The 21,447-nt window shown below is 37.0% G+C and overlaps 1 protein-coding gene across 1 annotated transcript in view; it reads right to left on the bottom strand.

The window, feature by feature from the left end:
* Positions 1-2,010: 2,010 nt before the first annotated feature.
* Positions 2,011-21,447, bottom strand: part of SLC27A6 (solute carrier family 27 member 6) — a 40,582-nt gene continuing 21,145 nt past the window's right edge. The window contains exons 5-10 of the mRNA XM_054287948.1: positions 20,068-20,262; positions 13,440-13,530; positions 11,449-11,647; positions 10,778-10,875; positions 8,593-8,723; positions 2,011-3,003 (exon numbers count right to left, since the gene is read on the bottom strand). Coding sequence (XP_054143923.1) covers positions 2,827-3,003; positions 8,593-8,723; positions 10,778-10,875; positions 11,449-11,647; positions 13,440-13,530; positions 20,068-20,262 — 891 coding nt within the window. The 3' untranslated portion in view covers positions 2,011-2,826. The remainder of the gene's footprint in view (positions 3,004-8,592; positions 8,724-10,777; positions 10,876-11,448; positions 11,648-13,439; positions 13,531-20,067; positions 20,263-21,447) is intronic.

Here is a 21,447-nt window from a genome sequence, read left to right as displayed (position 1 = left end):
TTAATTTTCCCAGACAAATACTGAGACATGATTTTGCAGCAACACTCATACCTCAGCCAGTCCAAATGTTGATTTGTGTAAAGGTAAGAAATTAACAGGTTAGTCACTATATTTTCTCATTCTGAAAGGAAGACCCTTTGTGGTGTCTGACATGAGCATCATCATTATTCAGCCTAACTGCATGCTGGTTCAAGAACTTAGGTATTCATGAGGAATGTGACATTTTGCTGGAACATGCTTCAGTGCATCTCCTGGCACCCAACTTACTGGCTAAAAGAAGGAAAACTACTGGACTGAGAGTAATAGACTGCTTTCCCCTTAGGAAATACAGGGCCTATGTATTATTTTCTTGACGTCATGGACATCCTATTTCTTGGGGTAGTGCATGGGACAGTACTATTTTACTCACCTTTGAAAACAGGCAGATTGCCCAGGCTATCTTAGTTACACTATGGAAAATACAGAAATCTGTATTTCACTAGTGCTCACAGTTGGGAAACAAACACTTTAGGCTCCCAAGGCAGCTGTCTTAGAAGAGTCCCACTGCTGCTGAAAATGTACCCAAGAGTTTGGAAACACCAGTTGGCTGATCCTGTAGTGGATGGAGCATGAAAGCTGGCACACAGACACTGTTCTTCCTCTGATGTTTTCTCTGACCCAACTGCTGTTCACAGAAACAATGTGCTTCATCTTAGATACACTACAGACCAAGTGCTGACTCTCATGAACAAACCTTTGGGTTTTGTTTCTCCTTTTATATTTTTAATGGAAAATTGTTTTCTTCTTTTTTAATTTCTTTTTTCCCCTCTCATTTCTTGCATTTGTTGCATTTAAGTGGTTGAACCTTTTCATTAGTCATATATAGGATCATATATTATAACGCTAATAAATTTTAGAAATGCTAAATATGTTACCAAAGCTAAGCAATTGATCTCACTAAATTCTTTAGTATTCTACAAGATTAAACATGATACTTGGATGTCAGGGTGCCATATTAAAAAAAAACCAGAAAATAATTATTTTCCATAGAAAGGAGAAATTGTTGTGAAAAGAGGTCCTGAAGTATATTCAGGAGTAATTCAGTGTAAGAGTTAAAGTAGTTTTGATTTCAGCAATCACTCCTTTGCTCAAAATTTCAGCCTAACATGCAAAGTTGAGTTTAACTTTATAATAAAATACCTCATTCTTAAATTTCCAGTTCTTGACTAGGTAAAGGCACTTCCATCTGTGTCAGTAAGTGTCAAACATCCCCTGCCCCAGCTTTCAGCTACAGACAGCAATTTGGGCACTGCTTAAAGAAACAGAAAAAATGGGAGTGCTCAGGAAATGCTAGATCACAGTGACCCCCTTCCATCTTTAGGGAAGTGCTCTTCATTCCCCAGTGTGTACTTTACATTAACTTCTACCATCAGGCATGATGTTGGTGTATGTATTTGTTAGCTCTCACTGGTTTGTAAATTCCAAAATTGTAAACTTCCTTATTTATACTGGCAGTCCCATAAGGAATATTGTGTTCAAAAAATAAGTAAGTTATGATCCTTATATATTTTTCACTGCATCCTTGGTTTGGGTTTTAAAGAAAATCAATTAAAGTAATAATCAAAGTTCAAAAATTGACACCAGTTCTAATGCCTTGTTAGATGGAAAAGGTAGAAAGACACAAGAAGATTATTTTTAAAGTGTATTACATCCTACTCTTTCATGAGAACCTAGTTTCACACCACTGTTATGATGGAAGAGAGACTTATGATGGCCAGTGTTGGAGAGAGTCACCCTTGCAGCATTCTCTGATACTGCTTCTGGCTGAACAAAGTGGGCATCACGCTGCGTTAGAAGAAGGCATTGTGCAAACAAAGTATCAAAAGAAGCTGGAAAACAGACTTTGTGCAATCAGACTTAAATCAAACTGAGACAGAATGGTATTTGGTTTAAATAATCTTATACTTTATTTTAAAACTTTTAAAAACCAATTATTAGAACATAAAATCTAGTGTTTTAAAAATTCAGCTATATTCTATATTCATAAAATAATGATCTCTAGCAGTCATTACTAAGAGTATGGAAGCTATTAGGTACTCAATATAATGACATAAAGTGCTGCAATAATTCTTTGTATGCTATATAAATGATTTTCCCCATTAAGCATGCAGATTTTCTCTGCCTATTGTTGATCTGCTGCTACACATTTCATGACAGTTTGCTCTGTCTTCAGAATTTGAATCTCCAAACAGCCAGTTTAACAAATGAAAGAGCACAGACTATGACAGAAAAAAAAATTCAACAGTGATGTTAGTATTTGGGTTTGTTTGGAGGACTTTATTCTGCTTCAGCTTTATCAGAAAAGTCCTCTGCAGAAAATATTTTTTCCTCCAACCAGTGTCAAGCTTTTACTTCTTACAATACATATTCAGAAGTATGTAAACTACAGGAAAAAAAAATGTTAGTGGCATATATTTTCCCTTTAGACACAACATGTGACACAATATATGTTGATTCTTTTTCTACCATGTTTCATACCATGTATCGTTTATGTTCATTTAGTACTAAGAAAAAGTATCAGATTCAGCATTTATATTCCAAAGTAATATAAAATAGATTTCAATTAGGTTTTACAGGTTATTTGCTTAGAAATTTGTCTCAAGAGATAAAAAGTGATTAGTAAAAAATAATGATCAAGTAAGTAAAGACATATCTGAATGTAAATATCAAATATAAAAAACATTATTCTGGATAACTATGTAAAAGTACTGGTAACTAATTACATTGTTTTCTTATACAATAGCTTGTACAGACTGTCCCTTAATAGCCCATTAAATGGTCAATTAATTAAAGCTTCATTTTCCCAGATAAGATCATCTCATGTAATTCTTTGGTTAACAAGACATATGCTTTCTTAGAATTGTCTAAAAAATAAAGGGGATCAGTAATTGTAGATGGATTAAAACCTTCATCCACAAGTTGAAATTTTTGTTGTTTGAATGTTCCTGTCATTTCCATTTTTTCCTGCAGTAGAGAGAAAGATACATTATTCAAAACAAGCTACTTTTCTTTTTCTCACATTCACATTTGTTTTTCAAAGTCTTACTTGATGTAAGTCCATTTATTCTCATTGTGCTGAAAAACTGGAGTTTGTGTGCTGCTGCAGACCCACACCAGACACCCAGCTGACAAAAGCTAGAGCCCTTTTCTTTGTGCTTCCATGTGCATGTCTCTTTAGTGTCACGTGTGGTGTCTGCCCAAGACAATCAATCTTCTTTATTGGGCACATCATAAAAGGAAACTACACACCATGAAACTTCTGAGAGTAAAACTTGTTATTACCAAGAACTCCTTTATGATAAAACTCAGGAAATTTGCTGTATCTATGACTATTGTCTCCTCACAAAAGGGCTTGAAAGAATCATGTACTAATTCAGCCATATTCATATTCAGGTCCAAAGGAAGATGGATCTTGACCGTGCATTTTGTTTTCAGACAGCTCCAGTGCTATGGTATCCCTTGGAAAAGTGGTGTGAGGCATCTGTAATAAGTCTATTCTATCTACCTCTACTCAGCCCAACTTTATGATCTCTCTCCATCATCTTCTCTTCTGTCTTTATATTTTTTTAATGTATACAAACAATCTCTGAAGAAAAAAAATTAAGTATTAAAAAAAAAAAGTCAAAGAGCCCTTTTATCTACTCCAGGCATACCTACAGATTTTATCTACCTGCTCTAGGTTGGTCTAGGACATGTTCTGACATCTTCTAAAGTATGATTATATGTCAGATCAAGCTTCACAGAAACACAGAAGGTTGGAAGAGACCTTCAAGATCGTTGAGTCCAAGCTGTTCTCTGACACCTCAACAAAACCATGGCACTGAGTGCCATATCCAATCTTTTTTTTAAACACATCCAGGGATGATGACTCCACCACCTCCCTGGGCAGACCATTCCAGTAATTTATCACTCTTTCCAGGAAAAACTTCTTCCTAATAGCCAACCTATATTTCCCTTGGTGTAGCTTGAGACTGTTCTCTTGTTCTGTCAGTTGCTGTCTGGAGAAAGAGACCAACCCCCACCTGACCACAGCCACCTTTCAGGGAGTTGTAGAGAGTGATAAGGTCACCCTGAGTCTCCTTTTCTCCAGGCTAAACAGCCCCAGCCCCCTCAGCCATTCCTCACAGGCCTTGTGTTCCCAGCCCCACACCAGCCTTGTTGCTTCCTCTGGACAGGCTCAAGTGTCTCAAGGTCCTTCCCAAACTGAGGGCCCAGACCTGGACACAGCACTTGAGGTGTGGCCTCACCAGTGCTGAGTACAGGGGCAGAATGACCTCCCTGCTCCTGCTGGCCACACCATTCCTGACACAGGCCAGGAGCCATTGCCCTTCTTGGCACCAGGGCACACTGCTGGCTCATGTCCAGCCGGCTGTGGACCAGCACCCCCAGGTCCCTTTCTGCCTGGGCCCTGTCCGGCCACACCATCCCCAGCCTATAAGGCTGCAGGGGGTTATTGTGGCCAAAGTGCAGGGCTCAGCACTTGGACATCTTATTGGACTCTGCCCATCCATCCAACTGTTCCAGGTCTCTCTGCAAAGCCCTCCATCCCTCTAACAGATCAACACATGCTCCCAGCTTAGTGTCATCTGCAAATTTGCTAATGAAAGACTCAATACCCTCATCCATATCATCAGTAAAAATATTGAACAGAACTGGCCCCAGCACAGACCCCTGAGGGACACCCCTGGTGACTGGCCCCAGCTGGATGCAGCAGCATTCACCAGCACTCTCTGGGCCCGGCCATGCAGCCAGTTCCCAATCCAGCAAGGAGTGCTCCTGTCCAAGCCCTGGGCTGCCAGCTTTCCCAGGAGTGTGCTGTGGGAGACAGTGTCAAAGGCCTTGCTGAAGTTCAAACAGACAACACCCACAGCCTTTCCTGCATCCACCAGGCGGGTCACCTGATCATAAAAGGAGACCAGGTTGGTCAAACGTGACCCCTCCATGTGGCTGGTCTGATACCCTGGCCGTCCTGTAAGGGCTGTGTGATGACACTCAGTACAAACTGTTCCATTACCTTGCCAGGTACTGAGGTCAGGCTAACTGGCTAACTATAATTACCAGGATCCTCCTTCCCACCCTTTTTTGTGATTGGGTGTCACACTGGCCAGCTTCCAGCCATCTGGAACCTCCCCAGTGAGCCAGGGCTGATGGTAAATGATGGAGGGCGGCTCCAAAGCTCATCTGCCAGCTCCCTCCTCACCCTGGGATGGCCCATTTGGGCCCATAGATTTATGAACATCCAAGCATCTCAGAAGTTCTCTGACTGCCTCCTCTTGGATAATGGGGGGACCATTCTGCTCCCTAGCACCATCTGCCAACCCAGGGGGACAGTTATCCTGAGGACAAGCCATCTTCCCACTAAAGATTGAGGCAAAGAGGGTGTTAAGGACTTCCACCTTCTCCTCATCTGCAGTTACTAAGTTCCCTCCCTCATCCAGTAAAGAACAAAGGTTGCTCTTACCCTTCCTTTTACCATTAATATGTTTGTAAAAACACTTTTTATTATCCATTACAGAAGTCGCCATTTTAAGTTCAAACTGAGCTTTGGCCTCCCTAATTTTTTCCCTACATGCTCTAGCAACCCCCTAAAATACTTCCTGAGACACCTGACCTTCCTTCCAAAGACGATACATCCTCCTTTTATTCCTAAGTTCCTTCCAAATCTCCTTGCTCATCTAAGCTGGACGTTTACCTTGTCAGCTTACCTTTCAGCACACAGGGACAGTCTTCTCCTGTGCCCTCAGGATGTCTGAAGCACACTCACCTTTCCTGAACTCCTTTGTTTTTAAGAGCTGCTTCCCAAGGAATTCTCTGAATAAGTCTCCTAAGTAGGCCAAAGTCTGCCTTCTGGAAGTCCAATGTAAGAGTCTGACTGGTGCTCCTCCTGACTTCACCAAATATTGAGAACTGTCTAATTTCATGATCACTCTGCCGCAAGCGACTTCCAACCACTACATCTCCCACCAGCCCATCTCTGTTTGCAAACAGCAGGTCTAACATAGTCCCTCCCCTGGTGGGCCCACCGACCAGCTGCAACAAAAAGTTGTCCTCCATACACTCCAAAAATTTCCTGGACTGCCTCTTTTCTGCTGTATGAAGTTTCCAGCAGATGTCTGGTAGGTTGAAGTCACCCACAAGAACAAGGGCTGGTGATCCTGAAACAATATCTAGCTGCTAATAGAAGAAGTTCTCCACCTCTTCTTCCTGGTTGGGTAGACAATAACAGACTCCCAGTAGGATATCAGCCTTGTTGGCCTTCCCCTTAATTCTTACCCATAGGCATTCAACTCCATCTTCATAAGTTTCAATACCTATAGTGTCAAAAGCCTCCCTAATATAAAGGGTCACCCTTCCACCTCTTCTCTCTTTCTTGCCCCTCTTGAAGAACTTGTAGCCATCCAGTGCAGTATTCCTGCTATGTGAGTATCCCACCACATTTCTGTGATGGCAACTACATCATAGCTCTGCTGTTGCACCATGGCCTCCAGCTGTTCCTGTCTGTTGCCCATGCTGCATGCATTGGTATACACGCACCTCAGCTGGGGTGCTGATTTCTCTCCTAACACAGTCTTACCACCCTAGGACCTGCTTCCAGACAGCCCAGATGCATCCCCTTCCCCCTTCAGACCTAGTTTAAAGCCCTCTCACCAAGGTCTGCCAGTTCACGAGCAAAAAACCCTCTGCCCTTAACAGAGAGATTATTCCCATCTGGTTCCAGTAAAGCAGGTGCTATAAAAATTGCCCCAAGATCAAAGAATCCTATATTTTGCCAATGACACCAACCCTTGATCCACTTGTTAATGATGTGAGTTCTCCTATTTCTTTCATTATTTTTCTCTCCCACCAAAGGGAGAGCAGAACACTGAGCAGAACACTACCTGTGCCCCTGTCCTATTGACCACTTGACCCAGTGCCCTAAAGTCCCTTCTAATCACCTTGACACTCCTCTTTTCAATCTCATCACTGCCAGACTGAGTATCAGCAGTGGGTAATAATCAGGGGGCTCAATCAGCCCAGGAATATCATCTCAGTGATATTTTGTACCCGGGCCCCAGGGAGGCAGCAGACCTCCTTGTGGGAAGGGTCCCATCAACAAATGGGGCCCTCAGTTCCCTTCAGAAGGGAATCACCTACTACGATTACCCTCCTTTTCTTCTTGATGTTAGAGGTAGTGATCCATCTTACAGATGAGTCATAATTGGCAGGCTCACTGGGCAGACAATTTTCTTCTAAATCATCTGGCTGGCTCTCTAGATGAAGGGTCTCATACCTATTCTATAGCTTAATATGTTTTTATTTTTTTTTCCCTTTACCTTCTTTCGTTCTTGGTTAATGACAGCTGTACCAACAGCAATGCATCTGTAATGGAGGCATTTAAATCTTAATTTAAATTCAAATTCCAGATACTTGATATCAGTGCAATACCCAAGATTCAGATTCCTTCCATCCAGTGTGAAGGTTTTTCTGTACAACTATACAGGAGTGAATCTAGACTAGGTTCTCATAATTCATAAACTGACTACTGCAACATTCTCAAGTCTAATCTTGCTTTCTCACATCAGAAAGCTGCTGCAAGATATCTTCCTGGACTTATGAGATAGATAGATACATACATACACACATATTTCACTTCCAAGGTCTTTCACAGGTTTTTTGTTTCTTCTCTTTATTCTGAACCAATATTCAATCTCTGGGTAATCTAAGAAACCAACTTCCATAACTTTTCTCTTTAAGCAATGATGATTTTTTTCATGTGCTCCTCGAATGTAGGGGACTCCCCCATAAACACCTTCAGAAACATTTTTCTGTTTGTCTTTATCAGGAAGTTGGCAAAACACTTAAGAGAAATGAAAGTGCTCATCAGAATTCATGTATCATGATTATCAATATTGTGTGCTTTTGATACTCTCATATTTTTTCCCAGCTCTATGTAGCCCACTCTATGATATTTACATTTTTACACTCTGTGGGAGGAACTCTTTTACCCCAAACTGGACAGTTATTAGAACAAAGTAGTGCACAAATAAGGATGATTCTGATGATTACTGTGGTGGCAACAATAACATACTTTTTTATTCACCTTTTCAATTTACCTAGTATCTTTCCAAATGCTTTAATATTTGTCATTGTTACACAGAAAATAACATTCATTTTATTGTGTACAGCCCACTGTCTTCTGTTTGAGCTCTATTTCTCTCTCATTTTCACTGAACAAAATGGATTTTAGATTCTTTTCTCCAGATGCAATTGTTCATGTTTTTAAATCTGAACCTTTTTCTTTTACCATGATTATACTTCTAATCTCCCCAAATCCTTTTGTATGATCTCTGTCCTTGCTCATTTGTACAGTTTCTCTCATTTAAACATAATCTGCAAATTCATTGACTTTTTGTGTAACCCCTTTCCAGGATCCCATTAATGAAGACAGCAAATAGGACCCAGTCTAAAACTAATCTAGTGATACATGAACAAGCACTTTTTGTTATTCACTTAGCCATCTCTGTGTTTAAATTATGTAGATGTCTGTATACACAGTGCAATAATGTACCTTACCTGGACTCTTAAGAAGAGGGGACAAGCATAACTTGGTAGATAGGTCACTACTTGCTTATACATTTGCTCCAAGTCTAATGATGCATTGTGCTTTAAAATAAGAGAAGCCATTCCTGCTTTTCCTTCATGATCTGCACAAAAGGAAGTTAGATGACAATTTTGTAACATGAATAAAGTTGACATTGTAATGATAAACCACACAAAAAACCCCATAGTGCATTAACAATCCAACAGTCATATATCATATTCTGAGTTTCAGTAAAGCTGCAAGATCTCATTCATATTTTATCTGGTATTACATGTACAGGGAGATCACTCAAGTGTTCAATTAAGCAATAATGCTGTAAATTAGTGTGGTGGGTAAGACTAAATGGAGTCCTGTGCTTGATATAATCGATAAATGTGGATGAACATCAACAAATTCCTCTCTCGAAAACAAGAGTGAAGAGTGTCTTTCCTGGAGTAGCCAATTATATCTTCATTTCTGTTTTAGTCTCTTTCTCTTGCCAGTATGTTTTCTCAAAACTGTGCATCGTAATTAACAGAGAGAGCACTTAAAATTCTTACTCTTTAGTCTGGAAAATGAGAACACTGTGAGTCTTTGGTAAAGAACAAAATGGGTAAAAGGTAAAAGCAATGAACTTCAGCTATCAAAATTAACAAAACACTTCAACCTAGTAAGTAACTAAACACTTTAGGCTAGTAGTAATAGCAGAGATGTTCTGCCAACCTTATAGTTGTTTTGGTTTGTTTTAATTTTTTGCTATGCTTTAAAATCTGTAAGGAATTTGATTTTTTTTAACCTCAAGTGCAATTATCAAGACAGTCAGATAAACTGAGTAGGTAAACAGGTAAGTATTGTACAGGAAATGAGCATCTCTCATACTTTTGAATCTGATTTTTAGACAGTCTTCTATGATGTTTCATGTTCTATGGCTTTAAAATACTGTTCAAGTGAGTGTTCATGATTCACATGAGAGAAAGTGACTCTTTCTCTCATTTTAAACTCCTTTATCATTTTGTGGTGGGTTTATCCTTGCCAGCTGCCAAACATCCAGCCAGCTTTGTGCTCAATCCCTTCTGCCATGGGATGGGAAGTGAAGGAAAGCAAGGCTCAATAGTTAAGGTAATTGCAGTTTCATAGGGAAACAAAAAGATACATGTACAAGCAAAGCACAGCCAGGACATCATTCAATATTCCCCATCATCAGAGATGTCCAGCTACTTCCTGCAGAGCAGGGCCTCACTTGGAACATGCAGCGCTTTTTCAGGGACACAAGCACCACACCCACAAACATCTTCGTCCACTTCTTTTCCTCCAGCTTTAATAACTAAGCATGGCAAAGTTATTCTGTATCACATGATGCAGAATATTGCTTTGGCAGTTTTGGGCCACTGTACCATCTCCATGTGCTCCCAAGCTCTTGCTGTCCCCAGCATTCTCATACACAGAGAAAGCATTGTACTGTGCAAGCTCTGGTCAGTGGTAGCCAAGCACTTTTAAGTTATCAACACTGTTTTAGCCATTGTTTTAGTCTGGTGCAAAGCAGACCACCAAAGAGTCTCCTGTATAGAAACTTATTTTTATCCCAGTAAGCACAAACATGTATTTTAAAAAAGATTTAGCATGAAAGACAATCAAGCCCATCTGATCTACTGAAAAATAACAAAAAACTCTATTAAAAGAAATTAGAATACTTTCTTCCTTACAAATTTATTTTTCTCTTCATATTATTTTTCATTTTCTTCTTGGTTTTATAACTTAACTGTTTACAGTTACTTTATGAGGCAAAGTGAAATAAGACAGCAAAACGTCTCCATATATTTTCCTTTAGACTTACTTTATAATTACCTAGTTTACATTTTATTTTGGCACATATGTCTGGATTTTACACAGATGTGAATTTACTGAATCTTTATATTCTAATATAGGTTATGTAGCTATCACAAATGTATGCATGGTCGATTTTCAAAAAAACTCTTCACTGCATATAGATAAATAATGCATAATTCACTGGCTCATTCATAATCGGGTGGTATTTTCATTACCTGCATCTGCATTTTAGCTGGATATTACAGATGACTCAATCAAATATGATTCATAAGTTTAAAACACAAAATAGAAAGAGTTATGAGGGTTAACAATGAACCTGGGAGAAGCACAATATATAACGCAAACTTTTACCTGGCACAGACACACCATACACATTTGCTTCTTGTATGAAGTCCAACATTGCAATGACATCAGAAACTTCTGTAGTGGCAACGTTTTCCCCTTTCCATCTAAAATGTGTGAAAAAATAATTTCATCCTATGACAATTGTCCTTTTAAAAACCTTTAGTAGAAGCTCCATTCATTTCAGACTGACACTACCTCACATTTTTTCACACTTGTGACATTAGAATTTAATCACCAGAAGACAATGTTGCAACTCATTGCCCTTACTGGGCATCAAAACACTGTAAGGGCCACTGAATAGAATTGTTTCCAAATTTTTTACAGGTATATAAATGTATCAGAAGTGGCCAATCTCTGCTATTTGATACATTTTTGTCCACATCAGTATCCGACTTCCTTGCCCATAGCAAATCCATCACTAGTTATATGCTTTTTGAAAAGCATGATCAAAGAGCTGGAATTCCTACTAACTGTTCTGAAAATGAATCATTCAATTCCACAGGAATATTACTCACAGAACACCTGTGAAAAAAATTAAGCCTTTATCATCCACTTCAGAGTCATTATAAACTACATCACAATAGCAATAAATTGAACAGTTCCAGTTGAAAACAAATCCAACCCCATTATTCCATTCTATGTATCTTTAATTAAGAAATTTGAAAAGATAACTGTACCTGAAGGTATCTCCAATCCTGTCCCAAAAATACAGAAAATTGTCATGGTCTTGAACCATTAGATCTCCAGTATTAAAATAAAGATCTCCCTTCTTAAATACCTCACAGAGTAATTTCTTTTCTGTGTGTCTTTTATTGCCAGCATAACCAAAGAAGGGGTTCTTCGCATTGACTCTGGAGATCAGAAGACCAGCCTCACCTATACAGAGAAGTTGAAAGAATATAAACCCAAAATATCATTGGACATTTCTGTACCTGACATTAATATTACTTACAGTATTGTCCATGCAAAATCACAGTCACTTGTATTTCTTCCTGGTGGCTCACCAGTTTTCTCCCAGAAGGGTCATCTATCTATTGTAACTCCCTAGTAGTTTATAATCCTCTGAAAGTGCACCATTCAAGTTCGTTTTGAATTGACTCCCCACATGTTACTGAATTGCCATGATGAGTGTCAGCTTTATCAGCTTCCTAATGAAAAACTAGTGTTAATCAGAAGTAGGTGCTCAGCCCAGGCACTGTGTTCCTATTTAATCTCTTTTCAGAAGTTCTGAGAACACTGAAATTGCCTCACTTGGTTGGAGTTCCGGTGTTAATAACACCGAGCTTGTGAGTTTAATCCATGTGGGACGATTCACTTAAAGAGTTTGATTCGATCCTTGTGCGTCCTTTCCAACTCAGAATATTCTGTGATTCTGTGACTTCTTAAGAATATTCATTAAAGTGATACAGCATCATCAGTTTACTTTTTGGTGTAAAATACAAAAGTTTAACACAATTTTTTTCCTCAAAAAGTCGGAAGAGTAGGGGAAAGGAATATCTTCTTATGCTTGTAGAGTACCAGGGTGTTAGTTTGCAGACTATGGAATAATTGTATAAAATAACCTTTTTGGGAGCAGGTTCTGAAAAATATAGCTTAAGAGTTCCATTATTTTGTAACAGAGACAAGAATTATAAATATAAAAATATATCAAAATGCTTCCAAAAGTCGGCAAAATTTTTAATTTAAGACTGCCTCCTTAAAAAAAGCTGTGCCTTGTTTTCCCCAGAAACTGGTAGTGTTTAAACTAGAAGCATTTAGTTCACTGGTAGTATCATTGCAGCCATAATGCTCTGAAGAAATAAGATGTGAGTAAGACAAAGATTATAGACAGAGATAATACTTTTCATTAGACTGGGTGGTGTAGTTGGAAAAAAATTAGACCACATGTCTAATTAAAGCATGTGTTCCCTTCACAGGTCAGTCTGGCATCCAAACAGATAAATTCCTATAAAATTTCAGCTTTTGGTGACATATCATCTCAAAGTGCCCATGTCTTATCACCAACTGTTAGAGAATCTCATATCTCCTTTGAAAAATCTGTTTCAGCTCCCCATTAAAGCTGTCTGCCTGACCTTTAATATGAGTTTTTCTTCCTCCAGTTTCAGCTGTTACTTTCCTACAATTCAATGCATGGTCCAGAATGCTTTGAAAAATTGTGTAATCACGATTTTTTGTAAATAGTTTTAGGACAGCTATAATCAAGCAGGTTTGAGGTTTATTTCCTTTTTTTGGGTTGTTTTTTTTTAATTATTAAGCTAAATCACATCACCTAGTCAGAAACACTTAATCTCTCATCAAAAAGCATTTGCTCTAATCCACCAGTCCTTCCTGTAGATCTCTTAGGCAACCATTTCCTTATGTTAACCTCCTTTAAAAAACACAGATGTCACTATGTATAAATTCAAAGATAATGCCATAGCATCACTTTTGACCACTACTCTTCTGTGAATCCATCCAAGGATCTCCTGAGTGCTTCTGATATCAGTACTGGTATGTTTAATGCTGTTTTATTTGAGATCAAAAATCATACTGTTTTTTTTCAGAGCAAAGAGTAACAGTTAATTTGGTAAACTGCAGTAACACAATAGCAAGGCTTCTTAAAACAACTCTCTTAAGTATTTGTATTAAAATCAATAGGCTGTAATATCCTATTAAAATATATACTTACCTTTCTTAACTTTTTCACACCAACCATGCTTATTTCTAATTGGTTCATCTTTTTGGAAATCATACTTGATTAAATCAAAAGGGAAAAAAAGCTAAAAAAAGGGAAGAAGTCATCAGTTACTCATCTACACAGTGACATCTGGTGGCAGCAAATACACATAAGGAAACCTGTACTCCAGTCTTGCTCATCAAAAAGGAGAATGCACGTTCATTTAAAACTGAAAATACTCTGTATGTAAATTTGTGCCACTTCCTGAAGCTAAGCAGCATCAAAACAGTTTTGTAAATGAAGACACAGAACTGTCCATATGTTAAATTTTCCTACAAGTAAGTTATGAGATCTACATCATCAGTGAAAGAACAATGTGAGTCAGCATAATAGAAACATTATATCTAGTATTTAAGGGACATTTAATGGTGGTGGCTGCTTTGATGTGTTCTTGGGGTCTTCTGGCACTGAAAGCAGCTGGCGAGGGAAAGGCCTCACAAAGGAAAATCTGCTTCCTCTTGGGCTTTACTGTTGCTTAACTAACCTCAGCTCTTCCCTCTTGCCTTCTCAGGCTGCTGTCTGGTGATGGGAACTGAGCACCAGCAGAAGGGTACCTCCTGCCATGGCTCCAAGCAAACTGAAGGACAAGATACTCCTATCAAAACTAGCAACGGCAACACTTTTCCCCCCTTCTTCTTCTTTCTTTTTTTTTCCTTGAATATACAGCATGTGACTATTATTTTGCTTTATTTTTCTGCTGTGATATGAATACAAACTGGACCTTTAAGAGACACTTCCTGATACTATTCCCTGATACTGTGTTTGCAGTGATCCAAATTGTCTCTTTATTATTCTAAAGAGACAATTTGCCCTGCTTGGGATTCCATGTTGCCTTCCCAAAAGGAAATGTATCAGCAATCTTTAAAACTGGTGAAACCAAGGTAATTATATTCTCCTGAGAATTCTTGGCAATCAGGGAACAATTTTATAAAACGTTAATATAAACCTGCACTCTTCACAATAAAGAAATGCAATATAACTTAAAGAGGGTTATATGGAAGTGACTGAAGTAAAGGGTAGGATGTTAAAACATAAACCTCTTTCCTTTTCTGCCACTAAGTCAGACAAAGAGTTGCACCTTTATCCTAATTTGAAATGTTATTGTCAATAAATAATTTTTTATCAAAGAAATCTTAATAAAGAGCAACATGAATCCCACAATTTCAGCCTCATATGGACCAAATAGGTTCATTGAGTCCTTTCAATGTTCAGCACTGTGTTTTTCTTCTACCCTAAGTCTGAAACAAAAAGATATTTTTAACAGTTGATCAAAGGAAAAAGGTCGTAGCCTGCAAAATAAAATAATGATTCAAGAATGGAACACTATTTTAATTAAGTGAAGGGTAATTATTTTTATTAACCTCAGATTAAATAATTTAACAAAGTCAAGAATCTGAGGGCCAGAAAGTTTACCTCAATTATAAAATAATTGATTATTCTTGAGGAACAGAGCGGAAGAGAGCCTTTTTTTTTTTGTCTGCCTTAAATGATACTCTTTTTCACTTTCTTTCTTTTTACATTGATATTTATTACTTCAATAGGTTTAATATGACCAAATGCAATGAGTAATATAAATACTAAGAATGAAATGGTATAAAATCAATTGTTACTGGTTTTGTGTCTGATTAGAATAGCTTAAAATAATGCATCATACAGAGTAGTATTTTGACACGATACAGTTTTTGAGCTCTGAAAGAATGAAGAAGTATTTCAAATTGTTAAAAACACTCAGAAACTGTAATTCAGTTTCTGAGAGACTTACTATACATAATTATACCATGTTGTATACAACTTCTTTTGCCTACAATTTCAGAATATTAACAAGGTGTATTCCAATTAGGTTTCTGAAATAATCATCATGAAAACACATAATGAAAAGAAAGAACCACATCTTGTATTAAATATGCATAATGAAACTACGCATAGTCTGTGCAAACAGCTGTGCCTCCACAAAAGTCTTTCCCAAGCTAAATCATTCTGTGACTCTAAGCAGCTTGCTTTTCATATTAAATACTAGAAAATGAAAGTCCCACAGCAAAGTATTTAGTCTGAGCACAGACTAATATTTGGTTCGCCTCATTATTTAAATTCTAATGGGACAAGGACCTGAGCTGTTGAAGCATTACCATATTATTTTCTCAGAGTACTGCATGCAACATTCATCATTTTAATCTACATCTTACTCTCTGAAGCACAAGATAATGTAGCAAACAAAAAGCATCATTTAGCAAGCTGAAAATGAAAGTGCATTAATGTGCAACATTGTCTACTACTATGCTGCCCAGATGTTACCTAATACCAGATTCCCTCACCTGTTTTATTTTTGAATTGATTGGAAATATGTGAATTTAAATATTGTTTTGAAAGTAATTTTGACATTCCTAGCATTTCAATTTGCAGAGAATGCCCAGAGAACCTTTACCAGAAAACAGAGATCACAAGCTTTTTATTACTGGTTTTAAAGATGAAGTATTTTTGAATTCTCTTGGAGAATATCAGTTTCGAAAACAAAGCATTACATGTACTAGATTTAGTTTCAAGCATCTTTAAAAACTGAAATGTAAGGAAAAAAAGTTAGAACATAGTGCCATCACACCTTAGAGACAGTTTTGAAAGTATACTTGAAATGCCTTATTTACGCGGTAAAGAGCAGACATACAGGTACTCCACACAACTTTGTGAGCCAAAGTAAACAAAACCAAGAAACAAATATTTTAATATGTTTGATATTAACTGAATCATAACATGTAAGAATATACTACTTTAGAAAACACTTGTAGTACTTTAGATTATTCAAAATTAGTAAAAGAAGAAGAAACAACATTAATTTTCATTGGCCAATGAACTTAGGAGCATCCATTTCTTGGATTTACACATCAGTATTCTTCCTTTGAACTGTTTTCCAGGATTATAAAATTTGCTTAAAACTAACTTTGTTTATTTTTAAAAAAAATAATTTGTCTTCTGCCACAAGTTCTGTGACTGCATGAAGAAGTGCATAATACTAATTCTGAACGGCTGTGTGAAAGCCTTTTTATATGTTGAAATTATTTAAGATTTGTTATAAGATCTAAACGTTCCTCAGCTCAAAGCTGATTTTTATCTATACAATTTTGTGTAAGAGATTTGGATTCGTGTGATATTTTGAGTATCTTTGCTTAAAATAATGAGAAATTACATTTACAAATAAAGTTTGGGTGGGTTTTTTTTGGTTTGAGGTTTTGTTTGTTTGTTTTTGTTGTTTGTTTACATAATGCTTTTCAGGTGAGCGTGGCCTGGGTTATTTTTAGCCCTTCTTATAAGCTTCCTTGGATCTCATTAATCCCAAGCTCCCTTGTTGTCTGTCATCACTCAGAATTTATTTCAGTATAAGAAAGAGATTTATATATTGATAGACACAATTGAGGGTCTTCAAGAGGGTCTTCAAGATTTTTCCCATATCACATCTATATACATACAGACATAATGTATTTCATATATAAAATAATTTATTATTAACATTACCTAGACACAGATGTATGTCAGATGTAAAGATTAAACACTAATTTATTATATTACTGTGTTAACAAAGACATTGTATTTTTTGTAAAACATTTTAAGTTTCACCAGCTGAAAAGCTATTCAGAGGCTTCTACTTTTCTGTTCATTGACTCTATGTAAACATCTTTATTGAAAGATTTATTCATATTCTACAGGGAGGCTTTCAAGCACATGAACCAATCCCTCTTATATAAAGAACACAGTGTGAAAAGAAAGAAGTGCAAACAAGAGCACTGCTTTTAGTTAACATCTTAAATACAGTGACTTCTGCCAACTGCTGTAACAGTCATCTGTTTCTTTCTATTACCTTATGTCATCCAATATTTTTATAAAAATAAATGTGTTCTGTAGAACCTTAATATTTATCACAAGCATCTATCCCCAGCCCTTAGCAGTTACTGGTAGAAAAGTTACTTTGCTCACTCAGAACTCAGGTTGCCACTCAAAGCTGTAATTTTTGTATTGCACCTTTACAAACTGTGCCATTGTCACTACAATAGAATGCACTCCTATATTTTTTCGTTTCCCCCACCCTCGCCCCCTAAAACTGTTATACTTTGAAACTTTCTGCTATTATTCCCTCTATACTCCCAACACCTGTATCCATAGGGCTTTGTACTGCATTTACGTTGTTGCAAGCTGTGCAATTATGCTGTAGGAAGAGATTAAGTTTCTTCCTTCTCTTTCAGTATATCACATATATGAACACACAAACCTATTTTTCCCACTTTCTCAGTTCTGTTTCTTTCTATTCTAGAAATAGGTGTTTAGGAAATCCCTAGAAAGCATGTTGAAGATTATCTCATGTTGTCCTGCATGTCAAGAGAATGTTCCAAAAGATGTTGTAGCATTTATTTGAAGAAACAACGAATGTTAGTGATTGGGTGGCTGGGCCTTCTCTGTGCCATTGTCTGCTTTACAGCAGGAGACAGATTTTCTTTCCAACCTCAGCAAAGGTTTTTCACAAGTCAACAAATCAGAAATTATGCTGCTCTCCTTTACATATTACTAGTTGTCTAGTGGATGTCACTTAGACTGAAGTAAAACAAACAACAGCTACACTTCAGAAGGCATTGTTTAGTAACCTGCAAGCTGCAAAATGTATTAAAAAACCTCCCAGAACAAATGCCTGAAATAAGCAAAAATGAACTTATGTATGGCATTAAAATACGCATTTAGTGTCACTTGCAAAATCACCATACTATTTAATTAAAAATACAGATGATTAAATAAATATGCAGGTAGTTTCAATTTTAACCTTTATCTGCTGTAGACTTCACAAAGTATTTCCAAAAGGTTAATGACTTATGACAAAAATCTGCCCAAAGTTCTGTAATACTGAAAACAAATTTATTCAAGTTTGGAACACATGCAAAATCTTGTAATATTATAAGGCATCAGGCTTAGAAAAGTCCGAAGCAAAAATTAACATCAGCTATAAGGCTCCTGGTTCACTTACTACTCTCTAAAGTCCAGATCTCTGATATCTGGCAGGCAGCAGTTCTGGACCTTTCCGGAAATAGCCAACAGCATTGAATGGCCACTGAATGGAGCATCAGACATGTAGGACAGAGAATCAGTGGAATCAGCTGCTAAAATTCCTGAGGTCTCTGTGGTTTCTGAGCAACACACTAGCTCTTGTGGTGTTTTCTGAGTGGTTCCAGAACCCCCACTGTAGTCTGAATTTCTGTACAAGTAATGAAGAATTCCTCTGGCCCCAGTGTGTAAAGCAGTCTGTGGAGTGACTGTACTGTGGTGATGGAGTATTGAAGCTGAGGACCCTGGAACATATGCTACCTAGAAACCTATTTACATGGCATCAGAAGATACCCCTGCTGTATTTCCAAACAATGGTTTTACATTATTGCTTTAAAAAGTTTTGTCGGGACATTTTGCTATCAGTTCTAAGGAGCACAAATGTCATTTAAGTCAACAAGACTTGTATATAGACTTGTATATAGATAGGTATCACTCAATTTAAAATTCCAGGCAATGCATGAGGTACTATTTATTTCAAGAAGAGTAAAAACTGGCATAAATAGCAACATAATGATAAGTATGCAATCTCCTTTCAAAAAGACTAGACATCGTTCATATTAGCTAAAGGTTGGGACACATGTTACTTTGTTTGGGACTTTCAAATTGCTTTTAAAAGACTGTCCTTACAGGATCAAAAAGAAAAAGTCCCCTTGTGAATTTCAAGCATAAATAAATTCTTAATTTGCTCAGAAGGATGGAGGAATGTCATAATGTGTGATATAAATAACATGTACCAAAATATATGACTGCCATTTTCAAAGCTGATGAAACACAGAATGGGTTTTTTTTCTAGTTTCAGTAGCCTAGAACATAGCAAACACCTACTGTAGACTGTAGATAAGTGGGTATAGCATTTTAAAATTAATCATCTTGCCTAGTATTCTCTGTCACAATACCTCAACAGTGATTATATATGTATTGTGTTATCTTTAACATTTCTAAATACTGATACTGGCTAGATGTAGTTTGCCTCCAGGTATAAAATATCTCTTAAATTTGTATCTGTCTATATGCTACTGTATGTAATTATTACAATATATTAATTATTATTAATTCCCATTTATGCCAAATATTTACATAGCAGAATGCAATATAAACATACTATATAAACACATCTCTAACTATAATTTGTAGAACATTAAATCAGAATAGGAAATTTGTAGTCTTATTTCAGCAGTGAGGAGTTCTTAGGTATTAAAATAAATCCAACTTTTTCTTTTGTCCTCTAATGTAGTAGAGACCTGAAACTATACTTGGCAACTGTCAGATTACTCAAAACTTTCACAAGAGACCCAAAGCCTTTTTTACTCCTGTGAACTCCATAAAAAATCTCAGTGTTTCTGCTGAGTGTACAGCTGTGTTGGGTGCCAAGATTTTACAGAGGATCAACTAACTTGCAAAAACCAAGCTAGAAAATTTGTCTTGGACTTAGGACTGCACTACAACTAAGAAACACAATTTTTCAGCACTCCTACTAAATAGAATGTAAAAAAATAGTCACCTTATAGAGGAAATTGGTGCGCCCAACAGATCCAATTTTTCCTGTGTGGTTCATGAAACAAATGTTTCCTTCAGTAGCACCATAGAACTCACAGATCTTAATAGCACCAAATCTGTCCAAAAATTCCCTCCATACATCATTTCTTACTCCATTTCCAACTGCTAGTCGGACTTTGTGATTTTTTTCTCCTTCCTTCTGTTAAAAAAAGTGAAGAAAATTAAAATATAGTATACTGATAACTGCATTTGATTGGTGCATACATGGCAGGAAAAACGTACCTTCTCCAGAATACATCCAGTAAAAAAAAAGAGGAGAAAACATAACACTCAAGAAGTTAAACAAAGCTGGCATAGCTGGTGGACAGCTGCAAAGCAGTAAGCTGCAATCTAAAACCTATTAGCTTGTTGAACAAACAAATTATTTCCTGAAAAAATTACTACAATGATTTATATAAACACGTCCATATTTTAAAAGTTGTATTGTCTCACTCTATTTCTCCCCAGAGGAATTAAAAAATTGGGAAGAACAGAGAAAGACGGGAATTATTTCTGTCATGGGATTAAAGTCAGAAGAGATGAATAGTTACTTTCTTCTGTCTTCAGACTGATTATGAGGAAACAATCAGATTTCACACACTTGTAAAATATGTTTCTTCCCACATATTGCGTATGAGTCATGTTCCGTACTTTTTTCAACATTAAGACTCTCAAGGTTTTGTTCAATGTTACTGGAATACATTATTTCTTAGTAATCTTGAGTCTTTACTGTTGTCAGGTCCCATGTTTACCATAACAAACACCATAGTATGTATCAAATTCAGTAAGATGTTCTAATTTTATTTATACATTCCCAAACATTGAGATTGCATGGACCACCTTTAGAACACAATCATATTTAAGCTGAAGTACCAGAAGGCAAAATATCTACACTGTTTGGATTTGTTTGGTTTTATTTTCTTTTAATTTCACCTAGTTTAAACTACGACTCCATTTTCAATCATTTCAAGTTGCAATACAGAATGCTCTAGAAGTGAGAAAGCTCAAAATATACATAGGTACAGTTTGTTACCACATACTTTCAGAAATGCATGGCACTCTGCCACTGCAACTGTGTCTATACACCTCTATCTACCTACACTCCTATATACATACATATGCAAACACCTCTCCATAAACAAACGCACACGTCTGCACATGTTCACATTCTTTTCAAACACGCATATGTGCATACACTTGCATACATGTACTATAGAAAACAGAGAGTTTCTATTTTCTACTTTTATATTATGCCCCTCTCCACCCCCCACCAAACCAGTATTAATTAGTTATGGCTTTACAGTAAAAATCCATCTGAACACCTTTAGTCTCACATAAAATCATA

Source organism: Melozone crissalis, unplaced genomic scaffold, assembly GCF_028551555.1.
Source record: "Melozone crissalis strain CALT ecotype California unplaced genomic scaffold, PUWL_Pcris_2 ptg000005l_1, whole genome shotgun sequence".
NCBI classification, from domain to species: Eukaryota; Metazoa; Chordata; class Aves; order Passeriformes; family Passerellidae; genus Melozone; species Melozone crissalis.
This window is presented reverse-complemented; position numbering and strand designations above follow the sequence as displayed.